Here is a 19,172-nt window from a genome sequence, read left to right as displayed (position 1 = left end):
TCTCTCTCTCTCTCTCACCCACCACCAGCAGCCACATCCCCCCAGAACGCCCTGTACCATTAAACACAGCAAATGATTCCAAATCCCCCAGCCTGATCCCCTTCAGCCCCTCTAAACACTCCTGTGTTCCAGAACCTCTGGCCACTTCACCTTCCTCTTGACATCTCCATCCATGGAAAGCCCCAGTGCTAGCTCACACCCGCAGGCATTTCTATACATTTACCCATTTACCCTAAGCACACCCTAAGCTGTGGGGGCACCTCACCTCCTCTGAGCTCAGGGCAGGCAATGTGTCAAGCCTCCGCCACCCCCAGCGCCTAGCACAATGCATTAGATGTGGTGGGTGTTCATCAGACATTTATAGAACAACTGAGAAAACATCACCACTGAGTCAACAGAGTGAAAAAAAAAAAATACCGAGGGAAAGCCTTAAAAGGCTTACTTTCTGGAAGAACAAGTTCTCTTTTACGGCAAACCAGGAAAACTTAAACCTTACAAAGCTAACAAGCACCCCCTAGTGGCTGAAAGCTGGAAGTGCCTCATAGCCAACAGAAAGGGACCTGGGCTGGTGGGACAGGGAGATACCAGTTTAATTGTGGAGTCTGGAGTGTCTACCTGGAAATCTGTGTTTCCAGGAGAGGACACAGTTCAACAACCCCAGCTGTAAACTGAGGTTATCCGGGAGTGGACACTCTGAACACTTAGCTCCCTCTCACCCACCAGGTGACAGGAGCCAGGACACAGGACGTGACCAGCTTCCTCCTACTTCATAGTAAAAGGTGCAAGAAGCACAACAATCAGCTGCAGTGTGAAGATGCTGATGGACACATGGTCCAAATAAGAGCCATTGGGAGAGCCCACAAATGCCCACGGTGACTTCATTCATAATGGCCAAAACCAAGACCCACCCCATGTCCACCAAGGTTGAATGGATAGCGGATGCAGTAAGGCCGTAAAGGAACCCTGAACCCCAGCCAGAAGGAGGCACAGACACAGCATCAAAAGTTCCCTGCCACAGAAAGAAGCTGAAGTTCTAGAATAGGCAATGGTAGGAAAAATCAGAATGGGGGCCTGAGGCTGGGGGCCTTCTGAGATAACACGATGTTCTAAATCACAGAGGGGGGTCAGTCTGCACGGAGGCCCCTGTCTTGATTCATCACATATTGTACTGGAAATCTGTGAATTTCACTGCAGGTAAATAAGCTGAAGCAGTTAGCAGGAGGGGCCCATGCCTACATCTAAATTTGAATTGTAAAGCAGCACTTTGAGGTGGGATAACACAGGGACAGAAGGGTGGCCAGGTGGCCAGGTGCATGACACACAGGGCAAAATGTTCCATGCCGACCTTGAGGCAGATACATAAATGTTCTCCATAGACATCTTTTGACTTGTCTGATGTTTGGAAAGACACTGGGGAATGACGAGAGGTATTTAAATATAGACAGGTCTAGGGAATGGGATGGACGGTGTGTGTTGTAGGTGTAGATCCAGACATCGTGAGAACGATCACAGAAGTCTGATCACCTTTAAATACACCTTTATTTAACTCTTGCGTTCAGATCCACGTACTAATGTATTTAAAGGTGTCATGCCTGAAATATGCTCCAAAATACCTCAGAGGAAAAACATGGAGCTAATATTGCGAAGTGCTCCTTCTTATGGCCCCGTGGTGGACCTATGAGCCGTTGAAATTGTTTTCCTTCTGTTTGAAATTTTTCACAAAACCAAGAAGACGACATGCTCCATTGAGAAGCTGGGAGTTACAGGTAACGTGTCCCCTCTTCCCTGGTCAGGGCTCATCCTTACATTCAAAAAGTTACATCCATGATAGTGATGGAGACACTGGTTAGCAATGAATCTGGTCATGTCAGAAGGGCACAGAGACCAAGTGATGACCAAGTGAGCCAGGGAGAGGACGAAGAGTTGGAGGGGAGGATGGGTGGCTGGGATGGAGGGAGTTCACCAGCACCAGGACTTCGGGCGGGACCTTTGCAGATCTTGTTTCTAGTGTCATCGGGTGCCCCTCTGCAAAGTCAAGATCCAGATGGTGCATGTCACACCCCATCAGACTCAAGTTCCCTCCCACCTCTCCCCCCACCTGCCTTCTGCTAACCACAGAGGGCCTGGGCTCAGAGTCTGCGCACTTAGTCTCTGAAGAGCCTCCTAAACCGTCCAGGGGAAGCCCCTTCTGATCCCTTCCATTCCCTGCAGCCAAGTCCTGATGGTGTTGCTCCCTGTGCCTGTGGGCTGGAGTTTGGTTTTACTGCTGGGCACAGAGCCTTGTGAAAGGGAGAAAGCAAGCCCCAGGCTTCAGGGCCCGGCTGGCTCAGAGCTCTGGGCCCAGCATTTACTCCAAGGGGCCTGGGGACATACCCTTCACCTTCTGCTCCACAGGTTCCTCTCCTGCCTGAGTCTGTGATCTGGATTGAATATCACCACAGCTTGGTGCCTGCCACAGTCAGAACACGCTCATGGTTTCTGGTCTTGTCTGTCCACAGTCCACACCACAGTAGAGCACTTAAGGCCCCTCCTTTACTCCCTAACCACCTCGACCAGGGACTTTTTTTTTTTTTTTTTTTTTGGTAATAGGGATTGAACCCAAGGGCACTTAACCACTGAGACCTCTTTTGTATTTTATTTAGATACAGCGGTCTCAGGGCCTCGATGAATTGCTGAGGCTGGCTTTGAACTCATAATCCTGCCTCAGCCTCCCGAGCTGCTGGGATTATAGGCACGCACTACTACAAGGCACTTGACCAGGCACTTCTAACTCCAGCAGTACTCAGGGACTTGCAGATCACTAGATGTACACTGTGACAATATGTTGTAATTCTTCCTGTAAATTAGCACTTGTTAGGACGTGGGGTCCATAAAGTTATAGGGTTAGCATCCCCTGGGAGCCTGTTAGAAATCTCAGAACCAGTGAGTTAAAACCTCAGGTGTGAGGCCTAGAGAGCCTCCCAGAGGATTCTGATGCACTCTTAATTTTAGGAACCACCCCTCCTTTCTTCCGCTTTAAGTGTGCTTTCTTGCTGTACCTGTCAAGCAAATTCCTGTGTGTCCCTTAAAACCCTTTTGCAGGAAGCCTCTCCTGGCTCCCATAGCCCTAGATAGGGTAACTCTTTCTCATCTCTCAATTAAGGTTGTCTTTGATCAGACTTCTGTGATTGTTCTCACGATGTCTGGATCTTTCTCTCCACTAGGCTAAGAAGCATGTCCTTGTTCTGTTTCAGCCTCTAGCAAGGTAGCTTTCACTCCTTTGGGGTCTAAACCCAGAAGTGCAATCCCTGGGCCACACAGTAGTCTCAGAACACCTGGGCTTTAGTTAGCTTTGCCCTGTGGCCTCTACAAGTCACCACTTTCCAGATCCTGTGCATTCCCGGGCTGGGGAATCCATCCCTGGAATGGCTGGGAGCATCCCAGTGATGAGCATATGCAGGCAGCAGCATGCACTTCTGAACCAGAATAGCGTCTGGGAAGCTCTGCCTGCTGCTGCCCCGTGGGGAAAAGAGGCTGAGGACTGTTTCCAACCACAGAAGGCGCTGAACTGTCCCTGGCTGGAGGTGGAAACCTGTCCTCCTAGGCCAGGGAGTCGGGGGCCATCTCTGTCCTGTGGCATTCTTAGTGGAACTTTCTTGTCACTGACCAGCTTCTCAGGAAAAAGAGAATGAAGACCATCTTGCTTTATTGAAACGCATGCCCGGAGGGCAGGACAGGCCTAAAGAATCTCTTCACTGAGGTGATTCCTGGTGCTCTTCATGCAGAGTTTTTGAAACACTGCCACCAGTGGTGTCACGGCTGTTCGAGGGACTGAACCTATCTTTTCAGGCCACAGCACTGAAGCAATGGTTTGTACTTAGTGATGCACACACTATCAATCCTCGTTTTATATTTTCCCATAGAAATGTCCGATGCAATCCATGGCGCCCTAATTTTCTATCATACTACTTCATGCAAAGTCAGTCTTATTGGTGGGGCTGGAGCTCCGTGGCAGAGCACTTGCCTAGCACACGTGAGGCACTGGGTTCAATCCTTAGCACCATATAAAAATAAATACAATAAAGGCATGCTGTTCATCTACAATTGCAAAAAAAAGAAAAAGAAACTTTTTTTTAAAAAAAGTAAGACTCATTAGCATTTTTTTTTTTTTAGTTGCAGATGGGACACAACATCTTTATTTATTTAGTTTTATGTGGTGCTGAGGATTGAACCCAGGGCCTCACACATGCGAGGCAGGCGCTCTACAACTGAGCTGCGGCCCCAGCTCCAGCATTCTTAATTTTATCTTTCGAGTGAGTGACCATTAAAGAACTGGCCTAGTGACAGTAGAACTTAGAAGGAATTTATATAGATGAAACAAAGTAAATGGACTTGAAGCAGCAGGTCCAACAATTCGAGCTAGATAAGACATGTCCAATTTCGCCAGAGAGGGAATGGGCTGGGACTTACAAAGCTAGACCACAGATCTGGCGGGTGCTCTCGCAGCACTATGGAGGGCCAGAAACTCACTCTTTGGACAAAAAACTGAAAGAAAACTAAACAATAACAACAACAACAACAAAGCAAAACGCTATCTTTTAAAAGCAATGCAGAAGCTAGATACGGTGGGGCACGCCTGGAATCCCAGCAGCTTGGGAGGCGGAGGCAGGAGGATGGCCAGTTTTAAGCCAGCCTCAGCAACTCAGGGAGACCCTGTCTCAAAATAAGAAATAAAGGGCTGGGGATGAGGCTCAGTATTTTGGGTTCAATCCCTAGTACAAAAAAGAGAGAAAGAAAGAAAGAAGAAAGAAGAGAGAGAGAGAGAGAGAGAGAGAGAGAGAGAGAGAGAGAGGGAGGGAGGGAGGGAGGGAGAGAGGAAGGGAGAGAGAAAGAAAGAGAAAGAAAGAAATTAATTAATTCAGAGTAGTAGTAGCAGGTGGCAGTTTTGGTTTTTTAAAAATATTTTTTTAGTTGTAGGTGAACACAATATCTTTATTTTCATGTGGTGCTGAGGATCAAACCCTCGAGGTGGGCGCTCTACCAATGAGCTACAGCCCAAGCCCAGGTGGCAGTTTTTGTCCATTAAAAAAAAAAAAAAAAGTTTGGAAAGCTGTATGAGACTGGGGACAGATAATTACAAGGAACTCGCGTCCGAACCCCCAAGTCCACCTTTTTGGCCTTGAGCAGGCTCATCCACTTGCTTTGAGCCATGTCCCGCAGCCTCCCAACGCGGCCCAACTCCATGCCAACTGGCTGGGCCTGGGGCAGGGAAGGGCTTAGATTTCCACCTCTGGAGTCACGTAACAGCGTCTGGCCTTTTCTAAGCTCAGCAGCTCTTATTTCCCTTTGTTTGACTAGCTGTGATACTTCACTCTGCTGTGCTGTCAAATGTAATTCTAGGGCTTTGTTTTGTTTTAAAATAGACTAACCCTCAAGAAGCCAATAGCAGCACAATATATAAAAATACATATAACAAAGCAAATTCTTCTTCATTCTTAGACTGTTTTACTTCATTTTTTATAAAAGAAACTCAAATACCTCTAGCTATATAATGGTCTTTAAAACTTCCCCATAGAAGTACATAAAGAACGTGACCCCCTTTCGTGTCTAGAAAATGCACAGCTGTCTACACCAATCAGCCACCTCTCCAGACCTCTATTTCTCACACAGGAAAACCAAAATGAACCTCGACTTGCCTTTTTTCCTTTAAATGACTGGCTTTTCCCCAACCTCCTCAATAACTTGAATTTGCTCATAGAATTTAAGTTCATTTAGTTACATTATTCAAAACTAAACCATGGTGGCAAATAAAATATAAATAATTCTAAGGCAATACATCTACTTTATTGTTCCCTACTCACAGGGATTATTGAAGTGATTGATTAATCAGTCTTGTATCAAAATTGTACAGTATATTAAACTCATGTCAATATTCAGAGGCAATCATCAGAGCGCTCAAGGACTTGGGGGCCTTGCAAACAATTCTATGCATTTTCTCTGAGTGTCAGAAAAAGAGGAGAGAGATGAGGCCCTATGACGCCATCGAGCTACAGGGACAGCTAGGCCCCCCAGGCTCCTGTCCACGGGATACAGCCCTGGAGCCCTCCGGAACCTCCGTACCACCATGCAGGTGGACTTCTGCTCTTCCTCAGGCTCTGGCAGCCCAAAGGTCTCTCAGGGTGTCACTTCATGTTTGCAGATATGCTCCGATGGAAAGGTGACAGACACGCCTTCTTGTCACTCAACCTAGAGAAGGTGAACAACGTGGCCAGCTGGGGCAAAGCATCAGGGGACAGGAGAAAGCCAGAAGGATCAGCTCAGTGCAGCGCCTCTGAGGTTCTGGGCTCTGCCTCCTGCTTTGGCTCAGCTACCTCTGGCTGAGCAGCCTCCAGCCTCCCCGCAACCTCCTAGAGGACCTGCCTCTTCCTGGCACTTGTGTCTCTAATGCATTTATGACAGAGAGGATTAATGAGTGTTAGTGACCCCCATTTTCTCCTCCCTCAGACCCTCCACTGCTTCTCTCGAAGGGGGAAGGGTCTGCCATCCATCCCTAGGCCTTATGCAAGGATAGAGGGACAGATGGAAAGACAGACAGCTGGCGATGAGGTGGAGATACACATACATGGGTAGATAGAAACAGTACAGAGGGACAGAGAGAGGAGCAGCCAGATAGGGAGAGGGCAGAGACAGGCCTGGCCAGAGAGGAAGTATTCTCCACTTCAAAGAGAAGGGTGGAACTCTGAAGGATGGAGCCCTGGCAGCCACCAGATGGGAACTAAGGAGGCAAAGTCGGGCGGGGGTGGGGGTGGAGGCAGTGCTTTGAAAGTCACTGTGAGTTGGTGACCTGGAGTCCTTTGGACATCTTCAGGAAGTCCAGGCTGGGTCAGGATCCTGTTTTACTCCATTGGGCTGTAGGACTGGCTTCCACAAAGGCCACAGAGCTCAGTGGTGAGACAGTCATGGGGATGAGAGGAAGGCGGCTTCTTGCTTCTGCTGAGGTTGGTTCTGTTAGCTAGCATTATGCAGGGCTGCAGGAGGAAGGAGGGGACACCGATGACAAGGAAGCCCAACTATGTGGTCACATTGGCCACCATGCTCCCATGAGACCTAGGCAGGTCGCTGAGCAGCAATGCCATATCTCAGCTGTCTCCATGCCACTGGCTGCAATTTACCTGCACAGTGACTTCTTCCACGTCTGCCAGAGCCCCCAAGCCCAGCTGCTGCTATTCCTGCCCAGTGCCTCGCAAGCCAACTCTGCCCAGAACTTTCCACGGGAACAGTTCTCTGCTCATATACCCAGAGCATTCTTCCCAGGCCCCAGAGGGACCTATACAACCAGGGCAGAAAGTCGGGGATCTTCCTGGCTCTACCTTCTGCAAATGACCAAGGCAAGCTAGACTAGCAAAGAATGAATCATGTGAACTTGTAAAACGAAACTATTCAAAGGTGCACGTCCTTCTCAGGGATGGCCGGCTCTAGATGCTCCTCGCCCCCAGGCTGACCCCTCTCATGGGAACAGCTGTCTTTCCTCCTAGCTCCCCCAGGGGTCCTGGCAAAGACTCTCCTGCTCCATAGGGCTTCCTGCTGGCTGGAACAAGAAGGAGAACTCACAGTGCAGCCTTCAGCAGGCATCCTGCTTAGAAACACACGGGCTAAACTTCCCTCGCAGGTCACAGGTTGAGACACTTGTCGCGTTGCATGTAGTTAGGAGCGTGAGTCATTTTGGGTACAGTCTGGCAGCATGGAGGGAGAAAGAGATGTGGCTAAATGTTCTCCATAGGCAACAGCAGGACTTGTGGGATCTGGGGTGAACAAGTGAGTCAGGGAGGGAGGGGGAGGTGAAAACAAGGCCAAGCAACCCAGCACAGGGTAGGGCCCCAGAGCATCAGCCATGGGGCTCCCAGGGACAGCAGTGACCAGGAGCTCCAGAACAGAAAGTCCACCATTCCACAAGAAATTACTACATGCACACAGAATCCCTCATTGCTGCAAACTCTATGTGCAGAACATGCGCACATGCGCGCACATGCATAAGTCTACATGCATAAGTCTACAGAATCAAGAATCAAGCACAGCAGCACTGTCCCTAAGAGGCAAAAACACCATTTTGAGGGACCCCAAGAAGTGGAGATGCTCTGTGTCCCAGCCTCCAAAATAATGGGATTCCCCCTTGCATGAGGAATTGAGGGTCACACTTATTTTATTTCAATTATAAAGGAAACGGTGATGAATTTACCAAATAGCAAAAATGTAACCACTCATTCAATTTGGCATATATCACAAAGTATAAAATGTGGTGTCTTTTAAAATATTTATTTATTTATTTATTTATTTTTCAGCGGACACAACATCTTTCTTTGTATGTGGTGCTGAGAATCGAACCCGGGCCGCACGCATGCCAGGCGTGAGTGTCCTTATTAAAAAGAAAAATGAACATCCAGTCCAAAAAGTTATGCTGTATATAAGACACACAGCTAAGGCACATGACCCAAAGTTTAAAAGGAATGACTCCAACAGTCCAGAAGAGACAGGGGAAGTCTGGGAAAGAAGGTATTAAAGGGCTGGCCTTGCAAAAACTAAAGCACATGATGAAGGTGCAATACGTAAGATTTGCTACTTGGGGGCTATATGTGTAGCTCAGTGGTAAAATGTCACACCTGACATGCGGGGCCCTGGGTTCAAACCCCAGTAGCATGGCATTAAAAGAAAAAAAAGAGAGCATTGCTATTTGAATAGAAATAGATCCAGATACATAGAGAATTTGATTTGTAATGCAACTGGAATCTGCAATTTGTGGAGAAAAGATTTAATAAGTGCTAATAGGTTGTTAATTTGGCTACCATCTGGGGGAAATTTTTGTTAATTCTTTACCACATTCCTTAGCAAAAAAATAAAAATAAATAAATTGTGTTTGTATCAAAGATTTAAACATAAAAAACAAAAAGCAGAAGCCAGGAGTAGTGGTGCACGCCTGTAATCCCAGTGACTCACGAGGTGCAAGCCAGCCTCAGCATCTTAGTGAGACCCCGTCTCACAGTACAAAATAAAAAAGGCTGGGCATGTGGCACAGCGGTAGAGTGCTTGCCTAGCATATGTGGGGCCCTGGGTTTCATCTCCAGTATCACACACACACACACACACACACAAAAAAAAAAAAAGCTATGGAAGAAAATGGTGGGGGAGTGTTCCATCCACAGAAGATGAGTGACGCACATCACAGTCTTCCACACAGAGGGAAACGATGATGTCACCAAAGCAAAACAAAAAGGACGCAGACTTGAACGCACTGATATTAACAGTGATACTGAAAGCTTCACTAACTGAATAAAACTGATGACAGCATGGGCACAGAATGCCATCATTTCCTGGGAAAATCAGGAGTGCACCTTCCCTAGGGAGCACAGGCAGGAATACCCCAGGAGACGCACACCAGCAATGGCTGCTGTGGGCAGGAGACTGGGGGTCAGGAATGAGAGGTGAGCTAGATGCTTAATTGTGGTTGGTATTTCTCTGATACGCATATATACCTTTCCCTAAAACCAAAACACAAAAAGATAGTTTCAATAGATAAACATCTTAGGCAGACACAACGAAGATGTGACACTGGTTCCATCGATGTAGAACTGAGACAGACACCAGTGAACAGGCCAAGACAGGGTTTTCTCACACCTAAGAGGGCCAATTGGAAAGAAAACCCTGATAGGTGAACAGCGAACCATAGAGACTCAGAAATCAACCAAACCAGAAGCACAGGGGACAGTTCCCTTAAGTACATGCTAGATGAAGCAGAAAATGCAAAGTCAGAACAATTAACAAGTCTAACAGATCCACTGGGGTGTTGCTTCCTTTTTCGCTGCAGTCTAAGAACCCGAACTTTCAAGGATGTTGTCAGAGATGGGGATGCACACCCCTCTGTTTCATCTTCTAATCAAGCTACTGCTTGAGCTACTGAAGAGAGTGCGGTTCTCCTGCACTCTCTTCCTGTTAGCATGCTCCCAGTGCTTTCTAGCCCCTTTATTCTTAGCCTCTGGTGTCACCCCTTTTTAGAAGTCTCTTATGTTCAACACATAATTATGGTGTTTATAATTCCACCTGAAAATGTCCATAGACAGCAGAATTCTAACTCATCCACATTCACTGTGATAAATGGGACTCTGGCAGTCTGTTTTATACATTCCCATTTTTCCCTTTCCCTAATGTTCACAGGGTCGAGTGAGCTTCTTGGTAAGCAACGCAGAGAACCTAGTTCTTTCAGACCCTACTGGTGGCCCACAGTGAACACTGGGAGTCAGACAGCTGGTCTACTGGTCAAATTTCTGGTTTGTTCCCACAAGATCTTAGAAATAGGACTTATCACTTGGAGTAAGTCTCTGTGGATCTTGACCTTGTCTCAGGAAGGGGACAGGGCACCCAGGGGTGAAAGAGTAGTAGTCTCAAAAATAACGTTTTGAGAACAGACAGGAAGAAGGCTCAACATGGCTGATTTAAACACAAAGAGATGTGACCTCTCTTGTGCTCCAGGCAAGTAAAGTGGACACAGAAATTAAACATGAGAAAGCACAAAACCAGGTGATGAATAGGTTTATTTGAGCAACCAGAAACAGCTCAATCCAGCAGTGGGGAGCTCACCCCAATGTTATGGCCAGAACACCTCCTCTGTAACCAGGAGACAGACTCAATTGTAGATCTATTGTCTTGCATTCACAGGGTCCATTCTCCCCACTTCCAGCCAGCTCCCTCTGACATGCCTACAGACTTTAACGAGCTGGTTGCTTACTCTTGTTCCGTAGGAGAACCCAGCCCAACTGAGTCCTGCGTGATATCACAGGCACACATACCTTTTCATTACATGTCAGCGTTTTTCTTTCTTCACGATAGCATAGCCCTTTTTTCTTCCATTTATTATATCCATGTCAGTCAGCTTTCATTATTCTATCAAATACCTAAGATATTCAATTTACAGAGAGAAAAAGCCTATACTAAGCTTGCGGTTGGAGAGGCTTCCGTCCACGGTGGCCTGGCTGGCTGCTCCAGGGAGACAATGCATCATGGTGGAGTGCAGGATGGGGCAAGCTCATGTGGCTGGCAAGCAAGACAGGGAAGAGGAGGTCCAGAACCCCCTGTGAGGAATGGGCTCCAATGATCTGAAGACCTCTCTCTGGGCCCCACCATCTCCCATTAGTGCCCCAGCTTGGGACAAGTTTTTAACACATGGACCATTGGGGAAGCACTTAAGATCCAAACTTGAACAACAGCCATCATTTGCTGTGGTTTCAGGTCCCACCTTTGTCTAAGTCCTCGTAATGACTGGCTATGTGGCTCTATTGGCCACTTCCCCCAACAGTGTGCCTTATCTATGAAAACCACAGAGTAAACAAGGTCCTCTCCTAAAACACACATGCATCCAGGAACATGGTATCTTTATACTACTGAAGGTCCAGACCTCCCTGGACATCCACAAAGCCTAGGTTTTCAACCTCTCTAAATGCAACCATCCCCCCGTAACTCATGTGAAGACTTGGACCAAGGCCAGCCAAGAGTTGAGCAGGACAGTCAGTCTACATGAACCTGTTTCCAGAAGCAAGTACAAATGGCAGGGTACACACCAAACACTCTATACAGTATAAAGTCACCTATAAGAGGAATCTACATTGGTGCATTTTCTCTAAAAACATACTTAAGTGCACAGGCCGCATCTGAATAGTGGCTTGGGCATAAGTCATCTTTCATGTAGACTGACACCAAAATCATGCCAGCACATGTGTGCACATAGGCCCTGGGATCTGTGGTTTGTTCATGTGTCTTCACTTTAGAGCTTTGAAATATGGGAATGATTAAAAGCGAGAATTAAAATGTGGGAATAATTAAAACATGCAGTTTGCACATTTTAATTTACTGAACTTTACGATTGAGTGTGCATCCATGTGTATGGTACAGAGGGTGGAAGCTGAGCCCATGCATAACTAGGCAGGCACTCCACTAGCAAGCCCATTTCACCTTATTTAAGATCATAAAGTTATTCACCTTATGTACGTAGGGTTGGTAACAGAGGCCTCTGGGGGTCTGGGTAAACTTGGCTCAGAGCCCTGCAAGTCCTGTGGCCTGCAGAAGCTGGATGCTCTCCCAGACTCCTGGTTTCTTGGAGCTTGGTCTGTGGCGCCCTTGGCTCCGATGTTGAGGTGCATTCTGCACCTCCTCAGCCTGCACGCAGCAGTCTGTCTGCATTCTCCCCGACTCCCTGAGAAACACCCACACCAGAAGCCCAACTCCAGGGAAAGGTTTTTTACTTGTTTCCTACATGTTCACAGGAAAGCTTGACGCGCTGACCTCCCCACTGGTCCCCTTGCGCTCCCTTTCCAATCACAGGTGCCCAAGAGGGCCCCCCGCGCCCCCCCCCCCGTCAACTGCAACACTCCAACCCTCTCTCCAAATTTCAATGCCCTCACCCACTGCAGCACTCAGCACAAGAAAACTCCAATAAACGTCTCATCTCCTCAAAAAGGCAACAGGAATAATAACAATACTAGGGATTTTATATATGCTTATTTGGTTCTATTATCCTGAGCTGAGGCTTTTCAAAGCCATTTTATAGGTGTGACACATGAGGCTCCAGAAAGCTGGGACCATGAGGTCAGGGTGGGTGCTGGGCCACCTGCTCATTCCTGCCTCCATCCCACGTCCGTCTGGCCTTGGCTGGCTGTCACATCTGGCTCTGGCCCCCGCAGTGGTGCCAGGCCTGGCATCTCTTCCTGGGCTGATTTTATGACTGGGTGTTTTTTCCCCTGCTTCGGATACATGCTCTCTATTCATATCTTCTTTGCCCAAATCTCTGAGAGTAACAGCAAATTGCACAATGCTTAATACAGCTTAAAATTCTTTAGAAGAGCACCAAGAGTTAGAAGGTCCCTTAGCTTCATGGCCATGCTGATGTGACACAAAGGAACTCCAGCAATTTCTGCTGCCTATTCCCTGAAGGCAGACCATCTGAAGGTGGGGCTCTTCGATGGATCTCTGCCCACCTTAGATGTGAGAAGCTGCAGAGTCACTCAGGATCCCTCTCCCACCCAAATCTTAGCAGAACCTCTCCTTCCTGCTCCCCTGAGAAGGCTATGACCATGCCAGCTGAGACCAGAACACAGACTTCACTCTGGCAGCTGGTGGCTTCCAGACTATGGTCAGCAAGCACGGTCCACACTTCACCACGAGTGAGTCACAGTCAGAAGGGATAAGAGCAGGGCTCAGGGGGCAAAGCAGGCCCACCGGCACCAGGCAAATAACAGAAATGACAGGACAGATCAGAAAAAGAGTCTGTTGCCAACACTTTAAGCTGGTTGAATTATATGTGAAATCCAGGGTACAATGTACACACCAACCCACACTCCAGCCCCATGATGACCACTGAGTCCACACAACTACACGTCAAGCACAGAACCCTGTTATAAAGTGATTTTATTAAATTGATTTGGACATACTGTAGGTCAAATAATATTTTCTGAAGATAACAATTATGGACTTTAAAGCTTGACATAAAATTAGTAGCTTCAAAAGTGTTAGTCATATTCCCCAGCAACAGCATGATAAAATAATTCAACTATGTAGAAATATAGAACTCTAGGACTAGCTGGAAACTCGGAAATCATTTAGCCTAATATCCTCATTTTGTGAGAAAACTAGACTCAAAGATCAAGGGATCTGCCCAAGCTCACATACCTAATAGTAATAAAACTAGAAATCAAACCAATTTTTCCTAAAAACTAAAATTCTATCAATGATATTTCAACTGGCTCTCTATCAACTAAAAGTCTAGGCTTTTCTCTAATGCTCCACGCTACTGTGACATGAAGAGTGATAAGACACTACAGTAAACCGCAATTGTGACTTCAGGCCTGGAAGGGGCTTCAGCAGATAACTAAACCAGCCCTCTTCTTCGCAAAAAGGAGGAAATACCTGTGAAGCAACTCAGCAAACTCTCAGCAGAGGCATCCGGACTAAATTTATCTCCAAGTCCCACCTCTCACCTCATGGCCCACCCACTGAATCCTTCGCTCCTTTTAAATCTCCTTTATGCATGGAGGTTTTAGTTATGCAAAAACCCCTTCCAGCCAAACAGAAGAAACGAATTCAAACATGGAGGGAAAACCAAGCTCAGATACAGTATTTCCACGACTATCTTGAATTCATTTTCCAACTTAGACAGTTGACAGACACCACCAACCCATTTCAGAGCTTCAAAGATCCTAGTTTCCCCCAAAGACTTCCTGAGCAAAAGGCCTGCCTGTGGGAAATCAATGACAGGAATGAGAAATGAGGAAAACATAGGTTGCTTTTTGTTCTTGTCATTGGGGACTTTTGGTCTTCTAAACATTCCTTGAGTTCCTCCACATGAGTTTTTAATATCTAGCAAAACAAACAAAACATAACAGGCCTACAAAGTCTGGACACTGAGAGCTCAGCATCCCTCCCCCTCCCGCCGCTGCCGCTACCTCCAGCGCCTGCCTTTTGTCCGCCAGGGCAGGCAGCACCCAGCGGCACCTGCGTGGTCCCACTGGTGCGCCACCTCTGTGCCTGCCCAGTCCTAGCTGCCCTCAGCAAGGCTCCCCGACCCTAGCTAATGCCCCCCACCCCCCACCAATCTACATCACCACCCTAGTTTATTTTCTTCATAGCACTTAACCACTACCTCAGACTACATTTTTAATGTTCACTTGCTTATCATCTGTCTCCACCAGAAGTACACTCCACGAGAGCAGGGACCTCGTCTGTCGGATTCAGTGGCATTCCCAGCACCCAGCAGGTGTTCAATAAATTCTTGTCCAATGCACGAAGAATGAAAAGATGATGGACTGACAACAGACATCCATGCCTAGCAAGAGCTGGCACCTGACCCCCAATGGCTCCTACACAATACTGCCCAAGGTGACAGAAACAGACACACATCCTTAGTGACCTCTCCCACCATCCCTTTCCTAAGGGCTCCATGGCTTAGAGGGGCTCCCCACAGGGAATAAGGGAGCCTGCGGGTGCCTCTGGAGGGAAGACAAGCTCATACCTTGCTTTGCTTCTTTGTCCCTGCTATTTACATTCAGCTATTAAAAAAAAAAAATTCAAGTTAAAAAATGTGATGCAGCCACTAAGAAAATAAGTCTAACATATAGACACAGTGATTAGCAGAATCCACAACTAAAGAAAAGTCCCAGGGCATGTGTGTCTGCCAGTGATTTCTCTGAGGCCGAGTGAATGGATATTATGAGTTGCCTAAAATCTAAAATGAAATTTAATGCCACCTAGGAAGGGGTGGGGAATTATGGGTACTGTGAGGATGTGAGGTAAAGTGGGTTCAGAAGTCACGGGATATATGGAAAGCTACGTAGGGCTGTAATGTGGCAAGCTCAGAAATGCCGGAACACAATCTTAGCGGGAGCTGTCCATTTTCAAATGCATTGACCAGAAGGCTCGAGAGGAAGGAAGGAGAAAGAGCTCCTGAGAGGGAGCATCTGGGATCACTTCTAAGCACAGCACAGACACAAGGTGACTTGGAGGCTGGCAATGCTCAGGAGCTGAGCAGTACTTCAATTACTGAGGCATCATGGAGTTCCAGGATACAAAATCTACACCTGGGATGCAAGACAGCCCACCTGTCTTGGGCACATGCTCAGAAGGACTCCATATTCAAAGTCAAGCTGTGGGACACACCTGGTATGAATCAATGGATCAAAACCTCAACCTCACCTATGCCTCCTCAAAAAGAACATTCTGCTAGGGACTGCCGTGAATACTCCTTGGGTCAATGTAGGTACATACAGGGTTTCCTTCCTAGTGGCACTTACGGGTTTTAAGATTTTTTAATTCTTAGCAAAACATTTTATATAACTGATATTTTGAGATGGTTTCTCTCCTTGGTGTGGACTCTCTGATGAATGCAGAGGCTGGTACTCTGACTAAAGGCCTTCCCACACTCATCACATTTAAAAGGTTTCTCTCCTGTGTGTACCCTCTGGTGGATGCAGAGGCTGGAGCTCTGACTGAAGGCCTTCCCACACCCACAACACCTATAAGGTTTCTCTCCAGTGTGGACTCTCTGGTGGATGCAGAGGCTGGAGCTCTGACTGAAGGCCTTCCCACACTCATAACATTTATAAGGTTTCTCCCCGGTGTGGACTCTTTGATGCATGCAGAGGCTGGAGGTGTGCCTGAAGGCCTTCCCACACTCTTCACATTTGAAGGGCTTCTCTCCGGTGTGGACTCTCTGGTGCATGCAAAGGTTTGAACTGTTACTGAAGCCCCTTCCACACTCACTACAGACATAGGGTTTCTCGCCTGTGTGAACTCTCATATGAATTTGAAGATGGGAGCTCCAATTGAAGGCTTTGCCACACTCATAACATTTATAGGGCTTCTCCACTGTGTGGATTTTCTTATGTCTATTAAGTTTTGTTGTAGTGCTAAAATCCTTACCACAATCATCACATTTATAGACCTTCTCTCCCGTGTGGTCTCGCCAATGAATGTGAAGTTCTGATATGTGAAAGAAACCCTTATCACACTTGTCACATTTGTGGGGCTTCTCGGCCGTGTGGATTTTCTGATGCATAAAGAGATCTGCTCTCTCAGAGAAAAATTCCCTACACATGGGGCACTTGTAGATCATTTTTCCTATTTGGTATCGTGATTTAGAGGAGAAAATTTCCTTACAACTACTACAGTTACAGGACTGCTACTTCATAGAGTCTCTTATTTGGCCATTCTGGCAGCCTATCTCAGGCTTAAGCTGCTGGGCAAGTTTAAGGTCGGCCTAAGCTTTTCCCTGCCTGTCTTTCTATGGAAGGTTTCTTCCTGCATAGTGTTCCTTACTCAGTGTTATTACCGATTATAAAGTGACATTTACTTCCACATGAATTCCATACTCTAACACAGAATTTCCTTTAGATCCTGAGTCGTCAACATTCCAAGGGGTGGCCAAGGTGCACGTGTCTTTAAGCCCCTGGAGCCTTCCTCTCATAGAGTAATCTTGTACTTCTCACGTCTAGAAAAGGACCGCACAGTGTGCACCCAGTTTTCGAGGGTGAGAGAGCACTGATGGTCATGAGCATCCACAGCCTCCCCTGGGACGGTCAGTACATCCTTCTTCTCCTGCAAAGCTGCATAGCCTTTACAGTGAGCTCAGGTGTGGCGAGTCTTGCTCCTGGGAATTCCTACACAGGTAGCACACCAGTCTTCTGCAACAGAAACATAAATAAATACTTTGAAAATGCCTCTTCTGTCCAGAAAACTGTTATTGATTCCATAATTATCTTTACATAAATGTGATAGCAATAACACAGACCTTTTTTAATCCTGAGGACGCAGTTCTCTTCCAGAGGGATGTGTCTCTTGGATTTGCAGGTCTGAAGAAGAGAATTTGTAGATATCATGCTCCGTTCTAAATCAAGTTCATTATCCGTTACAACTGTTCACTGTAACTATCTGCATAGCACCAAGGGAAATACTACGAAAAGAGAAAATAAAGCAGAAGAAGAGCATCTGCCCTGCACAAAGGAACAAGGAGAAATATAACCTCCACTCTAAACTTCAGAAGGATTAATACTGCTGCTTTTGGAGATCAATACCTTATATATTAGCTGCCTCCTAATCTATGGAAAGAAAAAGTACATATACATCGAATATCCAACATCATCCCCCTGCTTAATCGTCCTTGATGGTTTCCTGATATATTCAAAATGAAATCCAAATCCTTACCCTAAAAACAAGGCTCTGCAGGACCTGGTCTTTGCTCTTTTCTACCTCAGCCACTGCTTTCTGACACTGATTTCTTCTGATTCTCACATACCCCAAGCTCTTCCCACCCCAGAGAATTTGTGCCTGTCACCAGTGCTGGAACTGCTCTCTCCCATTGTGTGTCAGCTGCCCCAACCCTGGCTCGACTCTGAATCTCATTTGATACTTTCAAAGCACATACAACTAGTAATCGTCTTCTCTGTTCCCTGGTTTTAGATCCATCTTCTGTACAAGGATGTAAGTGCTACAAGGGAAAAGTTGTGTGTGTTGTTCACTATTATGTTCTGGCAGAAGGAGAAATTCAATTAATATGTGCTGAGTTTATCCAGGGTCCTTGAGAACACCCTTGCACCCGATACAACCTGCTCCACTCAGGGAGAGCAGTAAAGATACACTTTCCAGTGCCTTTTTTTAGTCTTTTGATAACCTAAGGGGACAAAATACACAAAATAAAACATAGAGGAGATTAAAGAAGAAAATCAATCCCAAAATCCTCAACCTTAAATCTTCTGAGGGTTAAAATAATGCCAGCATCTTTCCATCCCTCGTATTTTACACAGTGATATTTTGATAAACTAAATGAAATCAATAGATCTTCTTAAAATGAATTTCAATGAGGTACTGCACACAGGAAACTGAGGAGACTTCTTTAAAATTAAGATGGCAAAATAAACCAGACTGCTTCTAGATATGTTAGGACTGTGATATTCAACTAGATACTCAGAATTTCCTAAAAACAGGAAATGATGGAGGAGCAGGATTCCTTGGACAGTACCTGTCACAGCAAAACTGCTGGCAACTCAAGGCCCATGCATAGGTGCCTACCTGAATCAATTCCAGCACTTCCTTCCAATGAAATGCTGCTTAGTCATTAAAAACATGGTGTGTGTGCACGCATGCGTGTGTGTATTGTGTGTGAACCAAGTTAATACCACTATGTGAAAATTGCAAGGCCCAGAAGACCATGTTTCCTTTTGTGCAATAAAAGGAATATGAATGTATCATATCTGTCTAAATGTACAAAAATTAAAAAAAAGGTAAAGGGTAACCTTTATTTAATGACTACCTACCAGGGAGGAAGAAAGAGAAGTGAGATTTATCTGAATAAACCTTGTTTTGTAGTTTTGTTAACATTAGAAACAGAGATGTTTATATATTCAAAAAATAGAAGGAAATAGAAAAATTCCTTAAAACTAAAAAAAAGAGACTGACCCTCAACTCTCATGTTGGTGACATATCTACAAATGATGTCTGAACAGTGTACCAGCTACCCCAGAAGAGCATATTCTATTGATAAAGCTGCAAAGAAAAAAACTTAATTCAGCAGCTTAACTGGTGTTTTTGCAGAGCAGGATAATGAAAAGTAATTTATAATATCGTTGTTAGGAACCAATATTTGAAGAAAGAAAAATAAGACA

The 19,172-nt window shown here is 46.1% G+C and overlaps 1 protein-coding gene across 17 annotated transcripts in view; it reads right to left on the bottom strand.

Annotated features, from left to right (window-relative positions):
* Positions 1 to 5,801: 5,801 nt before the first annotated feature.
* The window catches only part of Znf664 (zinc finger protein 664), a 42,378-nt gene continuing 29,007 nt past the window's right edge, over positions 5,802 to 19,172 (bottom strand). For 8 of the 17 annotated variants that reach the window (XM_078039332.1, XM_078039336.1, XM_078039330.1 and 5 more), the window contains 2 exons: positions 17,303 to 17,363; positions 13,411 to 17,195 (listed from right to left, as the gene is read on the bottom strand). In XM_078039332.1, the coding sequence (XP_077895458.1) occupies positions 15,842 to 16,627 (786 nt within the window). In that variant the 5' untranslated portion in view covers positions 16,628 to 17,195; positions 17,303 to 17,363 and the 3' untranslated portion in view covers positions 13,411 to 15,841. Of the gene's footprint in view, positions 7,008 to 7,590; positions 7,713 to 13,410; positions 17,196 to 17,302; positions 17,465 to 19,172 lie in introns of those variants that run through there. The other 9 variants (XM_078039335.1, XM_078039338.1, XM_078039342.1 and 6 more) reach the window with 4 other exon arrangements.

The sequence above is a fragment of the Ictidomys tridecemlineatus genome, chromosome 2 (genome assembly GCF_052094955.1).
Source record: "Ictidomys tridecemlineatus isolate mIctTri1 chromosome 2, mIctTri1.hap1, whole genome shotgun sequence".
Classification (NCBI taxonomy): domain Eukaryota; kingdom Metazoa; phylum Chordata; class Mammalia; order Rodentia; family Sciuridae; genus Ictidomys; species Ictidomys tridecemlineatus.
The sequence above is the reverse complement of the archived record's forward strand: the minus strand, read 5'-3'. Positions and strand labels throughout refer to the sequence as shown.